Here is a 21,783-nt window from a genome sequence, read left to right on the forward strand (position 1 = left end):
TCAATATTTGTTATGTGATTAAATCCGACCCTTATTAAGGTTCAAGCTCTTAGAAGAGGTGTTTCCGGAAAACTAATAGTTTCCGTGAAATTTATCATCAAGACATTAAATTCAAATGTGTCTGATAGGAGTGAGGCTCACAATTTTCTCAGAAGTTCTTGTTGCTAATTAACTTTAGACTTAGATTTTTGTTTAAGCAAACTTTTGACAACCATTTAGTCTCTCCACTTTAAAGATACAGCAACACACTTATTTTAAACTATATGAATATAGATGGTGTGTTCAAATTGATTAACAAATTGTGACCTGTTTAGCTTTGTTGCTAAGGCCTGGTATTGATTCTACACCATAAAATAGAGTATTTACAAATACATTTGTAGGAATGTTCCTTAATTAACTAAGTCGACGTTGTAACATGATAGCATCAACGTCCGTAATCGTGGAAACATGTGATCACTACATATTGTGACATTTTCTCTTTAATATAACTCACACTTCGCTAATAATTGTTGTCTGAGAATTTTATTGGAAATCTCAACGCCGACAACACCAAGCCGTTGACCTTGATCGACCTTTGTCCTTGAAGATTCAACGTTGCAGGAAGAACACTTTATCCTGAAAACGTTTACAGTCTTAGGTTTTTTGTACAAATTAAGCTAAACGAGCTAAATAGGACCGTTTGTAATTCACTACCACTATACATTTTGTATTACAAATACGCAATTTAAGTTTTAAGTGACGTATTGGTAGTTGGTTCTAACCTAACCCAACATAAAATAAACTAATCCTAAACAGGATTTGAAGATAATTTATAACGGTGGTAATAACGGAAAAGGCCCATCTTATCTTTTAATCAGGTCTATACCATAGGGTGTTAATGATAATAATAGTTGTGTGGTTTAAAATTAAATAGAACACTCAAAGACTCAGTTAATAAGACCAAAGAAAGGATGATGTCTACAATGGCTGATAGCACCGAAGTTCTTAGAAAAAATCAACGACTAATAATATTATCGCATGAAAGTTTGCTTCTAACGTAAAAATAAAGAAACATTTTTGCTCTCTGACTTTTCTATATTCTAAGAAAGTAACTCTTTCGCCTCTCTTTTCACGATTATAAACAGAAACCTTATCAAATGTCAAATGAATGTACACTGCAATAGTCCTAATTTAAGGCCTTTTCACACCGGCGTACTGGACGTACTGTACGTTTTGTACGTTTTTTTTCAACAAATCGCTGCCCATGTTATCATATGAGCTCGTTCACACCGCGCGTACAGAACGTACTGTACGTACAGTACGTACGCGATGGTTTTGTCCGAGCGATTTTTCTAACGTACGTGGCGTACATGGGCTCGCGCATGCGCAGTGAACACTTCAAAACCACGTGCTCAGCCAGTGTTACTTGTCTGACTGCAAACGAACAAGTGTACGTTTTGGAAGTTTCTGTGCGGTGTGAAAGGACCGCGTACTGGACGAACTGGCCGTACCAAACGTACAGTACGTCCAGTACGCCGGTGTGAAAAGGCCTTTAGGTACACTGCAAGACTTCACAGGGGTCTGCAATATGGTGATTTTTACATCAAATCGTAAATATTCGCCACACTATACGGTCAATAGCTTTATTCTTTGTGGACTACAATTTTTGTTGTTGTCAGAAAAGGATTGTAATAAAATTAACTGCAGTCCGATAAGTTTACCGATCACTTAACAGAAAATTTTTCAATATTGATGAACGTGTTCCATCTGACTAAAAGTGTTCAATGAAAAGCGTGATAAGAACCTTTTTTGTATACGGACGTTTTTGTGTGCTGTTCTGCTGTTCTCGTCCCGCAAAATGGGATTATGACTCTTCTGATTGGATACAACAACGTTGCATTCATGTATCCAAAACAGAATCGCGTTTTGCACGAAAACGGAAAAACAAACCCGTCTGTAAAAGGGCTCAAAATGTTATTAGATTTATTGATGCAGCATGCAATTGCCAATTACTTTTCTACAAAATCAGCTGACAGGGGGGTGAGGTCGGAGCTGATGAGTGGTGGGGGGAGGGACGGCTTACTTCAGACTCCCTCTTCACAGATACGTGTCTGATTCTGTATACATTTTGTTTCTGGTAGTGAGACGAAAGATATCATTCGCGACCTACTAGAACATGCTATATTAAATTATTTCCATGTACCAATATCGTTTACATTCATAATTTATTACCCAGCAGTATTTATCTGACCTAATCTCAAAGATTTAATTACAGCTTATCAACTTCATTGCCAATTGGAAGATAATAAAGTGTTCGATCGGTAATATTAAGGTAACAGCAATGGTTATTATGCATTATTTACTTTCAGTGCCATTTTGTGATGTTTAAACCCTTATAAGTACTATCCATTGTGGGGTCTGAGAAACCACATTTAAAAATAATATTTTTGTAAAAAAATTTTGTATTACATTTTTATACATTGTGGGTTTTGTTGTACACATATTTTATTGTATTGAGACACTAATATTAATAAATATCATATGAACAATTTACGTTAATTGAATAAATGGCAAAACACGGCAAAATGTGTAAGGTTTTGCAAAAAGAAATGTTGTGGCTTACCGAGTTACACAAAATGTTCAGTGCCATGAAGTAAAATGAAAATTATCAAATGTGGATCAGAAAGATGCCTGGTTTTGTAGCAATAAACAAACTCATTATTACCTTTATTATTTGGAACTTTGAAATGATGTATTTATTTATCTATTGGACTTTTGACGTTGGCTGCATTTGTTATTATTTTGATTAGTTGAACGAGTAACCTTTCACACTGCATAATATGAAAATATAAAGTAAATTTATGATTCGTATATAAATTTAGTACTAAGTATTAAGATTACTATAATTATATAAAAAAATGTGTTGCAATGCGTTGGATTATATAACGCAAATACTATAGTACGGTCTGAGAGACCATATTCATAATCCTCACAAAATAGTAAACTTTTACAAGTACAATTTTAATTATAAAAAAGTCTGTGATTAAATACTGCTTATAAATGGTAATTAAAGTAAATAAAGGTTTGGAGCTATACAACAATTAGTATAGAATGCAGGGCCGATTTACCGAATAGGCACGGTAGGCACGTGCCTAGGGTGTGAGGCAATTGGCTTTTTTAAGGGGCACCAAAAATTGGAAAATAATATAAATATGGTGGTTGTATTTGCATGCGATTGCGGATCCCTCGCGGCCGTGTAGACATCACTATCGTATCCCGCGATCGCGGCAAAATCCTGACTGTTTCCCCTGATCGTGTGGACATTATCATCGTCTTCCGTGATTGCGGCAATATTCTGATCATCCCTTGTGGCTCTGTAGATACCCTTATCGTCTTGGGCGATCGCGGCAAAATCATGATAATATCCCACGATAGTGTAGATCATCCACCGCGGTCGTGAAGACGTCAATATATCGTCCCCCGCGATCGTCTGGACCTAGCAATCGTCTCCCGCCATTGCGGAAAATAGTAATCATCTCCTGCGGCCGTGTGGACATTATCATCGTCTTGCGCAATCACATAATTCTAGTATCTGCCGCGGTCCTGTAGACATCGCAATCGTCTCCCGCGATTGCGGCAAAATGTAAATGTAAATCTTATGCCGCAGTCATGCGGAGATCATCATTGTCTTCTGCGATCGCGGAAAAGATCTTGACTGTTTCCCGCGGTTGTTTGGACATTATCATCGTCTTCCGTGATCGCGGTAAAATTCTGATCATCCCTCGCAGCCTAGACATTATTGTCTCTCGTGGTCACGGAAACGTCATTGTTGTCATGCGCGATCGCGGTAAATTGAAAATTCCAGGTAGAAATACAAATATCACGCAATTCCAGGTTTTCCCGGTCGGTGGACACCCTGATTTATGTATACTAGAGGACAGAGGTCGTTGACTGGTCAAAAACTCGACCAAAAATATGTAATGTACAGACTTTTCTATTTTCACCCCACACTGTAAATAAAACATGTGATTGGAATTTCATCCATTTGTTTTGATTTTCTGCTAATATTTCATTGATATTTCGTCAACAGCTTGGCAACCCATAAGGCCCATGTTAATTGTTTTTAACTTTATAAATTTAAATTTATTTTTGAGCCTATACAGTATTAATTTATAAAGGGATTCTGCACATCTGGAAAATATGTTTCTAACAATATGCGTAGATTTTTCCCTGCAATGTACACAATCTGAGAAAAAGGTTTTAAAGAAACATGTTGCCGTGTTCGAAATCAGTACACTATTTAGAGGAACGTGGACCACCATAATAAAAACATTAGTTATTGGTATAACTTAGCCATTGTTATTTTTGAACGACTGGTTATATAACCATGGATAACCAACTATGTCGTGATTGTGTCTATAATTATATTATTATAGAGTTATTATATGTTATTATAAAGACATTATAAACAGTTTAGCATGAATCGTTTGTACAGCGATTCTTGTAGGTAGTCATGGTTGGGATCTCTAGCCTCCCACCTAGAGTCACAAAAAACTGATGTATGAAAATAGTTTTGATATGGTCTATCCTACATCTAAAATCTAAGTTTGAACAAAATTCAGTTTTCATCATATAATCTAATTGCATCTGGACGTAACAATTAAGTTAAATGTCGCAAAAAGGTATGGTCTATAATTGTCTACATAATATCATAAAAAGTATGGTAAAAGTAGAGTCCAGACTACAAGAGTAGATTAATTACACTTGTGACCAAAAGATCAAAAAACTGAAAAGCTTGTGCATCAGGTGTCCTGTAAATCACGCCCAGTGTAAATTACGCCCAATGCAGACTCTACCTGGAGTTAAAACAGTTTCACCACCCCTAAAATATGTGAAAAATATAAACCCTAAGTATATGGATGGATTTTATTTTCATGGATTTTAATTTTTGAGTACGCAAGTTTTCCGCACCGGGATATTTATGTAGAGGTAAACAAACAAACTGATTCCCACCACACTTTATTCAGACTTTGGTCTAAATGATAAAAGTAATCTTTCAACTTTTATGCGTGTTTAAAATCAGCTTAAAAGCATCACCGATATTTTTGTTTTTGTTTTTTACATTTTTAAAACATTTTGTTACGTTTTTTACCTTAAGATAAAGACTTTAATCTGGGAGATCGTTTTCAAACAAGCCCTGATGTCACCATCTTCCTTGAACTTGTTTACTGTTTTTCCAGTCTTTCGTCAAGTTTCATGTACTTCTTTTGCCTTCCATATTCAATTCAGACGTCATATACACACTAGGTGAATTTTCTGATTCTTTCTTCATACAGTCGATCACATTTGATTTCAGGATTTGGTTTCCTCACAAGGAGGTTGATCATCTTGGCGTGCCTGGAGGATGAAACCGGGCATGATTTGCACACATTCCTCACTCGATTTCCACTAGTCACTATTTTCACTGGGCGCAATTTACAGGACACCTGATGCACAAGCTTTTCAGTTTATTGAACTTTTATTGGTCACACTTTGCCATACGTTTTATGGTATTACGTAGACCATACCTTTTTGCGACTTTTAACTTAATTTTTACACCCAGATGAAATTAGATTATATGATAAAAACTGATGTTCAAACTTATATTTTGGATATAGGATAAAGCAAATCAATACTATTTTCATTGAGCAGTTCTTTTGTTGTGACTCTGTGGGAGGCTAGAGAACCCTACCATGTATAGGCCTACCTACAAGAATGGCTGTACACACTATTCAAGCTAGGTTAATTAATTACCTAACCTATTTTGTATGTCTATAAATTATTATACAATCGCTCTTCAAGAACTTAGTATTCCAATTTTCCAATAAGCCCGGACCCCTTGTTTCACTGGGTCGTATGTATTCCCTCCAGACCCCCCTAAAATCTAGAATAACACTTGTGATCAGCAATGTTTTACAGGTTTCTATTTGGATTTCTCAAATAATTGTTGTGTTGACTTCTCAGTTCCTTCAAGATGGCCCAGTAGCAGCTACAGCTGACCGGAGAGGACTTTAAACAATAATAGGGGTTTAGAATAGTAATAAGCGACAGTCATGTAGGGGACGGGATGATTGGCACACATTTTTGGGTCTTCTGCCCATGGCAGTATTGGCACAATCATTTGAGCGGAATAAATAGGGTCAACTCGCCTGCTTCGAAAAGGCACGATTGGCACAACCGCTCGACCAGGTAGACGACACCGAACGAGGGAAAACGGGAAGTTTAAACTTCCCCGTCAACTCTGCCACGAAAGTCATTTGCCGGTAATATCGCGTATTTTCAAAGGTTACGTTATGTTAGGTTAAGTTAGGTTAGGTTAGGTTGTTAGGTTAAGTTAAGTTAGGTTAGGTTAAGTTAAGTTAGGTTAGGTTAGTGTAGTTTATTTGGATCCAGCTAGCGCAGTGACCATATCTGCAGATTTGTCGCGCAAACTTACATCTTGCTTACTCCAATAAGCACTACAGCAGGGAATTTGTGGGGACAAAACTATTTCAATTTTCCCGCATTCTGGCTACCTGGCTGCTACTTCCTTAACGGGTCTGTTGTGCCAATCGTGCCTTTCCGAACCTTACAGGTTGACCCTTCTTAATTCCCTCTAATGATTGTGCCAGTCGTGCTATTCCAAATCGGCTAAAAATGTGTGCCAATCGTTCTACGGCCGTCATGTAAGGATTTAATAAGAGCAAAGCCTTCATCTTCCAATGATAGTTAGATTTCTTCATGCAGCTACTTTCAAGGTCGGAATTGCTTCTTGGTGGCAAACAAATACTGAACGAACCTTAAACGAAAACAATGAACTTTCCCCAGTTTTTGAACTGGAATGGGTAGGTGAAGTTATTAAAATTTTAATTGGTAACCGATAATCATTCTTTTATTTGAGCTTATAGTTTCATTTAATGCTACGTGTTATGGTGTTACCGTTTTCCAGGATAATTGGTTGGTATGCACAATAAATGTACTAATAAACAGTATGTACATTTGGAAAGTTCATAAATATTTATAGTTTTCTCACTTATTTACTGTATTTATCATATTTAAATAATTATTTTTGTTATATTTTTATTTTTATATTTTATGTTTGCAGGTTGTGTATATTCAAATTATTTATTCTTTATTTTTTATTCTACATTTAATGTTGCACTTTTTATACAGGGTGTCCTGTAATTAAACAGCCAAACTCATATCAGTAAAAATTCAAGGAAAAGCAATAACATTTTTTAATGCCTCGTTGGCAATATTTTCGCCATCTTGTCACAAGGATATATTAATAAAATTTGAATCATAATCTTTAAATGGGGAAAAATAAGGCTAAGCTAGTCTGGTTACCATCATTGAGCCTTATTTTACAAATAAAAATCGTAATACATCAGCTATTTGTTATTCGATCTTTTTTAATAATAAAATTAGCCATTTTATTAATAACATTTTTAACGACTGTCAATTTGAAACAAAACAATATTTATTTTTTGACAATAGCTTATTGCCATATTACATTGTATTTCAAATTTTTATACACATATAAATAATTAATATTCGTAGAGGTATACATTTCAATATTAAAAACAAAATGATGGGTATTTTGCTAAAAGAAGCATCAAACAATTTCATTCTTGACTTTCGTTCTATTTCCCCCCATAACACCATTTCCAGGAGTTTGTTTACTTACGGGACACCCTGTATATATCCCTCTCGTTGTATACCACACAGTACACTAGCGTGCAGGTTACTGTTAACCCTGACTAGAAGGTTGTATACGTAGTCTAACTAGGTATTAGACCAGTAGAATGTTTCGCGAATTACCGCGTCATCAAAACCGTATATTTATGAGTACTGTTGAATACGGTTTCAGATGAATTGTCAGGGCTGAAGTGATTATATTGCGTTAAGTCATTAGGAAAATAACATAAATGGCACTTTCAAAGTAAATTGGAACGTTTCTTGTAGCTACAATGAGAATATTTCTGCCTCGAAATAGAATGTAACCATTTTAGTTAAAAGGCAATTCATGCGTCAAAAATGTATTAATACAAAACTTTCACTTATGGTCTGGTGTTCAACTCAAAAATGTTCACCTGTATTTTGTCTGTAACATAATTTAGTAGCAAAGTTCGAATGATTTAAAAATAATAATGATTATTAAAATGATAGTTGAAATAGACGGTAACGGTTCGGTTGGAAGTTGATAAGATGGATGGATGTATTTGTGTATGTCTAATTGGTCATTTTGCCACTTTTTACTCAGTCGGTTCGGAATAAAATTGAGAGGGGTGAACAAAAGTCCAATCTTTGATGAAGCACCTGAAAATTTTAGGTTTTCCACTTGAAGATTAAATTAGATCAAATTAAAACTGTACATCCTTGTGAAATACTTTAAGACCAAGATAACAATTAGAATCTTGAATAATAACAGCACATGCTTTTCTCTAAGCCTTCTGCATTTTACACCCCTTATAGATTAAGAGGTCTCCGGATTCTTACTTCGAACTCATAAATTGTGGGAACTGGTATTCGGACTCCTACTCCGAACTGAGAGTTTCGTGGAGTTCCCAGCGCCGAGTCTCCCGAGCGCCGAGTCTCCCGAGCGCCGAGCGCCGAGGGCAAATGAGTATCCCCAGCGCCGAGGCCATAAACTACCAAAGGGTCTGCTCAGTGAAGCAGAAGTGACGAGGGTTAATACCTTCTATTTTAAAATGGTATTAATGGGTTTAATCTGTGAAGCAGTAAATGTTAGGTTGGGTTAGGTTGAGTTAGGTTAGGTTAGGTTAAGTTAGGTTATGTCAGTAATTCAAGATTACGTGCTAGTATCTTAAAAGTACGAGAGTCGGTAAGCTGAATTAAAAAATTGATTAAATGATAATTTAGAACTCGAGACGTATTATGTATACAATGAAATGTATGTAAAAATCGTCTACAATGCTCATTTGGGCACACGGCTTTACCACAGTTCGTTGCTTTTGTGAATTCCAATTCGGCTATCAAAACTGTCAGATTATGCCAGATAGCCCGCTCGGCGCTTGGCTGACTCGGGGCTCGGGATACGAAATCCTACTCCGAACACTCCGAACTGAGAGTTTGAGGTGATTGCCACCCCCATTGTCGTATCTGTACTCCGAACTCCTACTCCAAACCGGTTACGTGGGGCGAGCGCCGGGTGGGGTGAGCGCCGAGTGGACTACCTGACTATGTTGTGACATTTTTTTACAGCGCTCAACGAACCGGATAAATCAGTGTACACTTACTCTTGAAATTATCCATGTCGTGGCGCATCTGCGTCCATATATGCAAGCTTTTGCAACCTGTTTATAAACTAAGTGTTTTAAGAGTGGTCTCATTCCTAATAATAATAGCATATAAGTGTACTATTAACCTAACCGAACTTGGATATGTGCCACGAGGGACCCGAAGTGACCATCGCGAGGAACCACAGAGGCTCGTGTTAACCTCGTCACTTCTGCTTCATTGAGCAGATCCTACGAGATTCATGGCCTCGGCGCTCGCAATACGACACCCTCCGGACTGATAGATCAGAGGTGACTAGCCTTCTGCTCCGGACCTATCGCTTTAGATGGCATCTTTAGCCCGACTCTTAATGTTATTTAAATGAGCCGTCAATTCAAACTGAAGTCGAGAGAAGAACGAGCGTTCCAAGATGTGTAATTATGATTAGCAAGGTATAATCTGCGGCAACTTGTAGTCGTTAGCGAGGATGGCGTGCGACTTGACCACGACCACGACCGACGCGAGGCCGCAAAACCTGTCGGGAAATCCTCCGCAGCATTTTTTTACTCTTTACAACGTCATTCTTATAACTTGGAAGGAAGTTGGATGAAATATTCCCCTCCCACTCTACACAAGTAGACGAAGTCTATGCCAGTTTTGACGTTGTTGCCGGCAGCTTCAGACCTCAGGCAAGTAAATTTCGTTCAAGTTGACATTATTTTATTGTGTTTGTGTTCCCTAAAAATAATCTTGTTGATTTGAAAATGTATATTTAGGTTTATGAAGTCACTGTAAAAATGTTAAAAATACTATGCATGTTGTTTGCGAAGAGAATTTTTAATATTTTTTTGTTTTAATTGTGTTCTATCTTTAAAAATATATGCATTGCCAAATGATTATGAATTAACTATTTATTGGTACACTTTGTTAAAAATTAATTTTTAAGTTTTAAAAAGTTTCTGATTTCTATACCTATAAAACACCACTGTTTGAAGACAAAGTATTTATGTTTTCTTACTGTACCTATAACAAAAGATAGTACGTATTAATACAAATAATACTTTCGTCATTAACCTAAACGCTCTTCTCTGCAATACAAACTATGATAACACATAAAATCTTTCGTCTATGATAGTAGTATCATAACATGAGATGGCAATTCGTATAACAATAAATAACGCTACAAAAATAGAGTTAGCTGCAATCATTACATAAACATTATGCTATGTTACAAACAATTTGTAGATGTTTTATGCATATGTAAAAATGAATCCAGCAATATAGAATTTATGAACTAAAACATTGTTATACTGTATAAACAAACTTGGGAATCCTTGTATATAAATTTATTTTTTATTTTACTTTTCACAACATGTTTGATGCCTAAAACACTTAAGAGTATTACCCTAATACCAGACATAAATTATTTAAAAAATACATGTCTATGTGAGTCTTTCTTATCGTATAACACATTTCTTTGATGGTTAAGTTGATTGTTTGTAATCTGTGTTCAAAAGGGGTGCATGGAACTCAAGTATAATTGTTCAAAAAAAGTAAATAAATATTTTTGTACAATTTAGCTTAACATTTGTACAATGAATACTAAAAAAATGAAACATATGGTGAAATGAATACAAGAACACGTAACTCTGACAGAAATTTATGGATACTTTGAAAAGAACCATCCTGACGACCTGACGACATTGCCAAGAAAGTGTGATTAGCATTTTACTTTTTGCCACCGAAATATAGACTTTTTAAATATGAAAACTGTTCTACCTCAAAGATAAACTTAAACTGTTTCTCATATCACGTAGACTAATGTGTTATAATCCATACAATGTTGAAATTCTGCTTCGCACAATGGCCTATTAAATATAAATGACGGGTGACGGATATGTTTTGTACTGGCAACATATAGTATCAGTAATAATATATTATCAGTGAAGATATATTATATTTATGGCACAAATCAATACTAATAAAGTCCAATTCCGTCTAATATATGCCAATGATTATAAATACTAAGCTAAAATAACCTTACATCTCGTATATTGTATTAATGCAGTTGTGACGAGTGTAGTAACAATAAGCTTTTTAATTTCCTTTGATCTATAATAACTGGATTTAAGGTTATTTTGAGTGATAGGCTTCATGACAAAGAGAGAATGAATCACAAGGCAGAAAGTTCACGAGACTTCCTGACGAAGAATGGATTCCTTATGAGATTTTACTTTCCTTATCATACCAAACTTGCTTATGTATAATAGGAAACTAGCCTACAGGAAATAAGCTTAACTTGAAAGATAACCCATCATTTTTTTCAGTCAATCACATTCGTACTTCACTTGGCTTTATTTTGTTAATCATTAAGTTAAACTGTCAAAAACCATTCAATAGCAAGTAACAAGCAATATACTACCAATACAAAATCCAAGCAATGCTCTTATTCTATAACCAAACCCTTTCTTTGCTAGAACTTCCTTTACGACTAAAATAAAACTCTCACGTCCTTTTAAGATTAAAAATCATGCGATGCAGTAGATAATTTCCTAAATGGTTGCATATCATGCTTAGATATTAACTAAGACGTATCGGTAATTATTACAACTGATTTTCTTGTGATAATATTTCAAAGAAGCTCTGATCTAGTCTTGTGTAACACAATGCCTACTAGAAAGTGTTTTCTCTAGTTGCAATACATCTTATTGAGTTCTACCGATGAACTACGACATTACATTTTTTGTTATAATACATCTTGTGTAAATACAAGTAGGAAAATCTATATTTTTAATTGAAAGAACTTTAGTACTCCAGTTGAGGGTGAACGAACGTAACCTAATATTTTACTGACAAATCATTCCTCGCTGAACTGACCCAAAGAGTCCGCAATCTCGTTATTTTCCTGTAGAACTTGTTTTCTCAGATTTTAAATTGACGGTAACTGCTGTATGCTAGAGTTGTTTAAAAGTTGTTTTATTCATGAGTAATTATCTCGGCGCTTCCATCTAGAGGAAGATAGAGTTCAAAAGAAGGTTCAATTTCCTTAGCATACAATATACAGGGTGTCCCTAAGGCGTCTCAAATTGATTACGGAAAAACTGCTTAGCGTACAAGGATTAAATAAAATTACTTCCCAATGAATAACGTAAGAATAGTATTAACTTTTTCCGATTCAGGGTGTGGCAAAGAACTGAGGGCCACTAGTTCGAATCTCGGAATGTTCTAAGTAAACATATGATGTCATGTTATACATAGTTTAAAAATTATTTATTAGACATAAATTTTGGCGAAAACACAAATTAGTAATTCTTTTCCGTTTCAAAATGGTGGCAGTTTTTTTGGGTAAACTCAATATGTATTTAATACTCTGTGTTTACTATACCAATACACTTAGCCCTTCTCCGATTGAATGTTCTAACTTAATTGATTTTTGAAAATTTGCAAATTAACTTTGTAATTTACACTTACTTCGTATCTCTTTTAGTTTTTTGTTATTTACACACAAACTAAAAGAGGTACGAAGTGTAAATTACAAAGCTGTTAAGAATTTAAAAGCAAAAAAATTATGTGCCACTTGACATATTACGAGTATGTTTCTACTGTACTTGAAAATTTTGAACAATGGACATTTGAAAATTTTCAAAAATCATTTTTATTTTTATCATTTAAAAAACCGTTACTTGTAGTATATCACAGTAAAGCTAATTTCATAACGACTAAGAAAATTAAACCGGAGAAGGGCTAAATGCATTGGTATAGGAAACACAGAGTATTAAAAACATAATGGTTGTTACCCAAAAACTGCCGCCATTTTGAAACGGAAAAAGATAATTAATTTCTGTTTTCACCAAAATGTTAGTCTATTAAATACCTTTAAAATGATGTATAACATGACATATGTTTACATTTGAAAATTCTGAGATTCGACTAGTGAGCCTCAGTTTTTGGCACACTCTGTATCGGAAAAAGGTAAACATATTTTATGTTTTTCTTTGGGGTCGATTTAGCGGGAAATAATTTTTCCCTCCGACTTCTAGCGGACCATCCCTCTGGAGGTACTGCATAACTGAATTATGTGTAATGCTACTCTAATTTTTCGCGTGTTTTCATGCTGCGTTTGTGCATGAAAAAACGCCCGTGTTGCGCAGCCTCTACTAAGCCAGAACATTGGGTTCAAGCATCATGAATTAGATAAGCTTGTTTTTTTATTATTCTACAAACATATTACATAATACATTTTTTCAGGGTAGACTATATAATTCGGTACATTAAGAACTAACTTAATGGTCTGTAAAAGAATCTATTTGCATATTGATTCAGAATATAAATCAGCTATAAGTATAAATGATGATAACCCATACAATCTCAGTTTTTATATAGTAATCAAAGGAAGTAATATAATCATATTGTGGTTCTAAGGGTCGATTGCACAATGAAAATCAAAACAAATCACATTGAAATGCACTATTTTGCTAGCAACTTCACTCTATCTTTGCCACTCCCACAAGGATAGGACATTTTCCATTAGAATTAGTTGGTCAAAATTAAATAAAGATTTTGTGTTTTTCACCGGCATAAATGTTCGCTGATAAGTTATTAAGGAAATATAATTTTTTAGTTGAGATATTTTGTTATGCTTTAATGTGCAGTTTAATTGTGTAAATTGTGACGTCCTGTGATTTCTAGTTGATGAATTTAATATTTGAGGTAAAGTATGCCATACAGTTCTAATTAAATGCATGGCATATTTCCGAAAATTGATAACTTCATTATATATTGTCTGCTGAAATACAATTTCTTTATAGGTTGACCGATAAATCCTGGGTACAGAAGGGCTGAGATAATGTCTGTAAGTATATACAATAATATAAGTGTATTATTCTAACATATTTACATTAAAGTGTTGGTAGTGGAACACTTACAGGAGGGGTCACAGTTGTTTTTAAACAAGGGACTGTGTTTACTTAGCAGAATAGTCATTGAATAGTCATTGAATAGTCATTGAATAGTCATTTATTCAGTCTTTAAACAATACATTATTGTAATTGACATCGTCATTATTATTGTAAAAGATATAAGATACGATACTTATAATTATTAAAATTTCACATGAAAATTCCAAAATATAGGCTGCCCTTATTGAACATTTAACAGGTTTAAAATAATTTTTAAAAAATAGGCAAACTTAACAAACTTAAATTATGAATAATAGTGGGTCTTTCTTAAAAAGGCTAATGGTTATCACAGGTGTACAATGAACATAGAGGGACAAAATTACTAACATTATCACAGATGGAATATGGTAAAAAAAACATATCAAAATAGTGAACATGAAATATATGAAAATCAATTACAGTAATAAAATCCTAGCCTAACAGAAGCAGAGGTGTCATAGTTTTGCATCCAAACTGGATGCAAGATCCAAAGACAATTTGTTTGATACTTCCAGCACAGAATCAAGGCTTAATGAGGCAAATTAATGTAATGCCATACTTATCATGATTACTTATTTGTTACAACTATTCTAATAGGTAATTCCTTTTATAAAAAAAATTAAATTATGTTTTTAGTAGCACCAGGAAAATGAATACTGAATGATACCTTTATGTCATAGTGAAGGCAATTTCTTTTAAAGGGAGCTTATATGCAAGAATTTTGTATATTAAAATAACTTACCTAACTAAAATTCATTAAAAGTTAAGGACGTTCAACAGAGTGCATAACATAACAAATTAATTTTTAAGGAGGTAATGCATAATGCACTAACTATGTCAGGAATGGTGAAAGAGTAACACACAGAAACCCCTATTGGCTGCAGCAAGGAGAAATATAACTATTTGTCAATAAGTAGTCCCCTACTTGACATAAGTAGCCTAATAATAATAACGAGAGGTCGTCCAGTGGTCGAAACTCGACCAAAAATATGTAATGTACTCACTTCTCTATTTTCACCCCACACTGTAAATAAAACATGTGATTGGAGTTTCTTCCATTTGTTTTGATTTTCTGTTTATATTTCGTTGTTATTTCGTCACCAGCATGGCAACGCATAAGATCCATGTTAGTTTTTTCAAATTTTTAAACTCATTTTTTGTGCTTATTTTTGAGCCTATTTAAATTTATAAAGGGATTCTGCACACCTACAGGAAAATTGCTTTCTAACGGTATGCGCATATTTACCCCACGATGCACACAAGCTGAGAAAAAAGGTTTTAAAGAAACATGCTTGCCTATTAATATGTAGATAGATATTGGACATAAGTCCAGGAGGGCTAAGTGCAAAAATATAGTTTTCCTATTTCAAATTAAAAATAAAAATGTTTAGTAACTATTAAAAATAGATTTTACAACTATGCTATACTCATACAGGGTGATAAATATTCAAACAATATGGTACAATAAATCAATTCTGAGTGAATCCAGCCATCGCAATCTAATTTGTCCAGTGGACCAATTGGGGACAAAAATTTACCGTATAACTTAATTATAACACAGCTCTGTTCTGAAATATCAACCAAGGTGTTTGACTGATCAGGAAAAGACTACAAATTGGACGTGAATTTTGCATGATACAAGGAATTTTTGAATAATTGCCAACTGTCTATTCATGAACAGTATTTCTTATTTGTAAGAAGCACACAATCGCAGTAAATGACCACGAGATGTTGCTGCAATCACAATAGATATTTACAGGAATGTTTGCGATCACTGGAGGAGATCACAGTGTTGTTGTGGTCACATCTTTACATTTTTTGATGAATTCATACTGCATTTCTTGATAGGGTCCGGCCCCAATTATATCGGATCAGTGGTACTCTCGTGTTATCCCTCTTCACTAGCTGAAATAGTTGATCATGTTTTGTGTCTAGGGAGCTTGCAACTGCTCCGTGTTCCTGCCTGGGCCATCCATCGCACCTCCCTGTGGCTCTGCCTCCCTCACCTTCATGAGCCTCCTTCAGGTGTTCCTAAGGTCACAGTGCGACATAGAGGATCCGTGTAGGCGTGTGGAGTCTATCGACAGCCCATTTTCCGATTACGACTTCATCGTTGTTGGAGGAGGCTCAGCAGGGTCAGTTGTGGCGAGTAGACTGTCCGAAGTGCCCCAATGGAAGGTAAGTAGAGATGGAGCCTAGTAAGGTAATTGGAGTGTCCTGAACTACACACACCACTACAGGGGTTTGTAAAAGACGTTCCTGAACTGAACACAATGGCTCACAAATATATTTTCACTCCCTCTCTGATAACTGTGGAAGAAGAAAATTTTTGTATTAGTCTTATAGATGTCTTAGACCAATGTTTTGTATCTGTCCATCATACAAAATATCAAATATATCAATCAGCAACTAATGACTATAAAATGACTGCATGAGAATTTTGTCTCTGATGCAGTGGTGTGGTGACAAGTATATTAAACGCAAATTTCTTGATTTAGGATATACCTAATGAAAAAACAAATATTTACATACTTTGAGTTCAAAACATTTTAGAACGTAATTTTAACAGAGGTGTTGCTTTAATAAAACATAGATCCTAAACAAAAAGACACCAGTCTTTTCTATCTTTTCTATCTTTTCTTAAACCCTAAGTTTGAATCAACATTGTTTATTGAGTTAAAATTGGAATTTGAAGCTTGAATCATATTAAGGTATGTAAAGAGTATACTGTGCGTCCAAGCCAGAGCTATTGTGAAGACTTTGGTATGGGGGTGAGTGGGTGTGCTGTGCTATAAACATTTTTGTTTTTTTTTGTTCCATTTTTGTTCCCTTCAAGGGCTTTGCACAATTAAGGAACTCTAGCATCCTTCTTTTCTTCAGGTGGGACCTAGTAGGACTTTGATTATGGTTAATAACTCTCATATGTTGCCGTCCATACATAATTTTTATACTCCGTAACCACATGATATGAAAATATTCTTTGTTGGAGCAAACTTTATCAATACTTAGTCTATATTTTAAATAAACATTAATTTTTAAAACAGTTTTTAAACATCAGAGTCAGTTTAAAAATAAACATTGGTTGCTCTTGCAAGTTATAAATTCATCAATCCTTTTGATCGAGCCTAAGAAAATGTTACCTTACTGGATCACCATAACAAGTTCTATACCTGCACAAAACCACAATAAAATCATTTACAAAATCAACCATTATTTTTAAACTTTCTAAGTCTTGCTTTCATCATGGTAAAAATATGTTGTACTGCCATGGACAAAATCTATCTTATGTGGTAATTTTGGGGTAGACAGTTTACAAAATTGTAAACATTTGAAAACATTTAGTTTATATTTAAATTTTTTAGGTTTTGCTCATAGAAGCTGGGGTGAATGAACCGACTGGCAGTCAAGTGCCTGGATTGTGGGTGAACTTCTTTGGATCGTCAATTGACTGGAAGTATAAAACTGAACCAGAAAAAATGGCGTGTCTTGGAAGTGTTGAGCAAAGATGTTCTTGGCCTCGAGGAAAGGTAGGATAGAAATTAGACAAACTTAGGCTTCTTGATCTTCTTGCAATTTAAGGTCTAGTTATTGACAAAATTTGTTTGGTAAAATGACTGTACGTTTGCATTTGTGAATTGATTATAAAGTGAAAAATTTGAATTTTAAAGAAAATTTCTAGTTGATCTGGAAAAATTATGTAAATAAAGTGCGGGGAAAAATACCCCTGCTGCAGCAAACCTGCAGACTAAGCGAATTTAAATTTATCTGATTGGATTAAAAGATAAATGTATATTATTTTGATGACTTCATGTTTACACTGTTATTTGTGTTTTAATTCAATTTACAAACTAAATTCAATCATACCACAATTTTTTTTCCAGGGAGCCTACTTATTTTCTTCTTTTATTTACTTAGGATACTAAAACTGCTTGGAGTCTATTACACTTTGCGTGCTATTGTAAAATCTAAAGCCTTTTTTAACTGTGTATTTCATGTGTGGTTACGATTGGGTGCCCTGATGGTAAAATACTTTTATTTCACTTAAGTTGCCCTTCACATCACCATAGCTTTTTTTCACATTTAGAGAAAAGGAGTTGTCGTATTTTTCTACAACAATGCTTTAATTGAACTTATATGGAGAATATCACAAAACTAAGCTGTACACAATTCATTATTGCTTCTAAAATTAATTAAATATCTGTAACTATGTTTCTTTACTCAATGGTTAGCGTGTAAATTAATGTAAATACAATGAACTATGGAACGAGGAAAAATAAGTACTTATGTATTAAATTTTATTGATTTTTTATTTACGTTGGTGAAATTTGTCCCCTGATTGACAATGATAAGGGTTCGCTTTGTAACAAAATGTAATATAATACAAGTTTTCCATTACCATGATATTTACATAATGAGTTGCAGGTAAAGATTCCTGATAAAAGTTAAGTAGTTAGAATAAAAATATCCATTTTATGTGAAATCAATATAAATTGTCTTTTGATTTACTACAGCACTCTATCCTATGTTGTGTGATTCTTTTTTACCTAACTTAATATTTAAGTTTTTCAATTAAGTACGGTAAACGTATCATTTGAAAATTAAATCGTATATTACAGTATTTCCATGCATGCATCAGCACCTCATATTTTTCTTACTAGGTGGCCTTATGAGTTATCCTAGCTTTAAGGAAAGATATTTTTTCAAACTAAGAGGTTCAATTAAATTATGTTCCTGAAACCAAAGGCGGATGTGTATCTATTTTTTATACAATAGATTTAAACATCAAATGTTTTTCTTCAGTGTCCTCTCCGTTGCGAAGCACGGGTACTGCAGCTAGTATATAATGAATTATGGTCAATCAAAGTGATTCTGTTACTAATTACCTGTTCTAGTTGTGTCTCATCAAAAGTATTTTCAGGATAAAAAATGTGCATATAATTTGTTTACTGTTTTAGGTGATTGGAGGCACTAGTGTGATTAACGGTATGATGTATATGAGGGGAAGCAGAAAAGATTACAACGACTGGGAGCAGGCAGGAAACCCAGGGTGGGGGTACAAAGATGTTCTTTCATATTTTATGAAATCAGAAAACAATCTACAACAATCTTCAGTGGACGAGGGATATCACGGAACAGGAGGGCTTCTTCCTGTGTCTCAGTTCCCATACCATCCTCCCATTGCTGAGGCATTCCTTGAAGGGGCTAAAGAACTAGGTCAGAGGGTAGGAGACCTCAACGGCAAAACTCATGAAGGTTTCGCTATCGCCCAAGCGACTAACAAAAATGGAATTAGATTCAGTAGCGCTCACGCTTTTCTACGACCAGCTAAAACTCGAACAAACCTTCATATACTTCTCAATACGACTGTCACACGTGTTCTGGTTGACCCAAAGACCAAAAAAGCATTAGGAGTAGAAATAATGAAACCTTGTGGCAAAACAGAACAAGTATTAGCAAAAAAAGAAGTTATTGTGAGTGGTGGAGCTGTGAATTCCCCTCAGATTCTCCTTTTGTCAGGCATCGGTCCAAAAGAAGACCTGGAAAAAGTCGGAATTCCAGTAGTACACGACCTACCAGGAGTGGGTAAAAACCTACACAATCATGTAGGACATACAATTAAATTCTACATTGACAATAATCAAGTGGTGGACTTAGATTGGGCGACAGCTATGCAATATATGTTACATCGGGATGGATTATTGTCATCAACTGGTCTTTCATCACTTACAGGTATGGTTAAGTCCAAGTTTGCTAACTCAAGCGAAGATCATCCTGATATCCAGATATTTTTTGGAGGTTATAAAGCTAACTGTGCCAAAACTGGAGAAGTGGGACAAGTTTTGGAGAATGATGATGGATCACCAAAGAAAAGAATGATAACCATGACTCCGACCAATCTGCATCCAAAGAGCAGAGGCTATCTTACATTGAAGGATAAAAATCCACTTTCACATCCGAAAATCGTTCCTAAGTACCTTACAGAAATTGAAGACGTTCATAGATTGATTGAAGGAATCCGATTTGGGATAAAACTTGCTGAAACCAAAGCACTTGAGGAATACGGTATCAAACTGGACACAATACCGATTACTGCTTGCAAACACTTGACATTTGGTTCTGATGAATATTGGGAGTGTGCGGTTCGTCATAACACGGCTCCTGAGAATCACCAAGCGGGTTCTTGCAAGATGGGACCTTCCTCCGACCCGCTGGCTGTAGTGGACCATCAACTGAAGGTTAGAGGCATTGATAACTTGAGAGTGATGGATGCCTCCATCATGCCTAAGCTGACCTCAGGCAACACAAATGCTGTATGTATCATGATTGGAGAAAAGGGCGCAGACATGATCAGGAAGAGCTGGTCCAGGCAGTAGATTCATAGGTTCAAACATTTGTGTCAATCAGTTTTAGAAAATAAAGCAATAACATACTGTCTTTAACTAATATCATAATACCCATGTTCAGACATTTGAGAAAAATATAACCCCTATGGTAGAGGGGGACTACAAATCAACCAGGGGAGGGCTGTGTCCTTAAAGTGCTTTCTAAGAAAATTTATACTTGATATGATATATAAGGCATTGTAGGGGCCTATAAATAATTGTCAACATTTCATAATTTGCTATCAACATTTCATGATTTCATAATTACCTTGAGATTTGACATAGGTCCTTTGATTAAAGGGATCTAGGTCAAATCTCAAGGTACTTTGTGATTCCAGCTCAATTATTGTTTCTCTTTCCTCAGTCGGAAAATTGCTTGGTCCGTTTGAGGTATATTATTGATTTCTCCATGAGTTATTCATTTACCCAGCAGGATTTATATGAAATTGATAGCAGAGTTCCACGCCGGTCTTTAAAACCGTCATAATCAAACAGTTAAACATTCTTGCCGTTGCCACCAAGACTGATTGTGCGAATATATGATAGGTTACATACCTTTGTCTGTCTTCAGTCTTAAATATAGTAGGTAGTCTGGGGATTACTAGTTTTGGGTCATAAGACCCATTCGCAATTCAAATTTCAAATTTGAATTATTAATTGTATAAAGTTTTAAAATTATGCGATGATAATAATTTTATGTAATATTTTAGAATGGGTCTTATGACTTGAAACTAGTAATCCTCAGACTACTACTTAAGACTGAAAACAGACAAAGGTACGCAACCTATAATATATAATCAACTTTTTAATAAGACTTTTTCCTACATAGGTACTGTAATAAACGTTAGTTTAATGAAGTTGTGAAGATATTGTAACTGATTATGGTTAAAAAAAGTTCATATATCAGTAAATATTAGTGAGCTGAACAAATGATTATTGTAACATGGGATTTAAGGAAGAAAAATTGAGAACTCATCTAAGGCACTCTCAAATAATATTCAAAAAATCAATATTGTGTTCGGTGGATAGTATGCGGATTAAAAATTCAGCCGTTATAGAAAGTGTAAAAGCTAAATACTAATGGTGCAGTGCACAAGTTCCAAGTAGAAAAATTGTAAATTATCATAAATAAATACAATAAATATATTTACAGAGGTTACAAAATCTCATTTCACATAGCTAAGTCCAAGACTGTAAGCCATTGTAGCCATCCCTCACGCTTGTGA

At 34.8% G+C, this 21,783-nt stretch overlaps 1 protein-coding gene across 3 annotated transcripts; it reads left to right on the forward strand.

Moving 5' to 3' along the window:
- Positions 1-9,862: 9,862 nt before the first annotated feature.
- LOC128998242 (glucose dehydrogenase [FAD, quinone]-like) lies at positions 9,863-20,609 on the forward strand. Of its 3 annotated transcripts, none has more exons than XM_054424291.1 (5): positions 9,863-9,926; positions 14,046-14,089; positions 16,110-16,352; positions 17,537-17,701; positions 19,130-20,609. In XM_054424291.1, the coding sequence occupies exons 2-5, from the start codon at positions 14,084-14,086 to the stop codon at positions 20,546-20,548; spliced, it is 1,833 nt and encodes a 610-aa protein (XP_054280266.1). In that variant the 5' UTR covers positions 9,863-9,926; positions 14,046-14,083; the 3' UTR covers positions 20,549-20,609. The 3 variants fall into 3 exon arrangements, with proteins under 3 accessions (XP_054280266.1, XP_054280267.1, XP_054280268.1); XM_054424292.1 differs by lacking the exon at positions 9,863-9,926 and adding an exon at positions 13,705-13,947; XM_054424293.1 differs by lacking the exon at positions 9,863-9,926 and adding an exon at positions 13,705-13,855 and having other exon boundaries at positions 14,043-14,089.
- The last annotated feature ends 1,174 nt before the right edge of the window (positions 20,610-21,783 follow it).

Source organism: Macrosteles quadrilineatus, unplaced genomic scaffold (genome assembly GCF_028750875.1).
Source record: "Macrosteles quadrilineatus isolate MER2022 unplaced genomic scaffold, UCM_ALF_1.0 Scaffold_7__1_contigs__length_78375512, whole genome shotgun sequence".
Classification (NCBI taxonomy): domain Eukaryota; kingdom Metazoa; phylum Arthropoda; class Insecta; order Hemiptera; family Cicadellidae; genus Macrosteles; species Macrosteles quadrilineatus.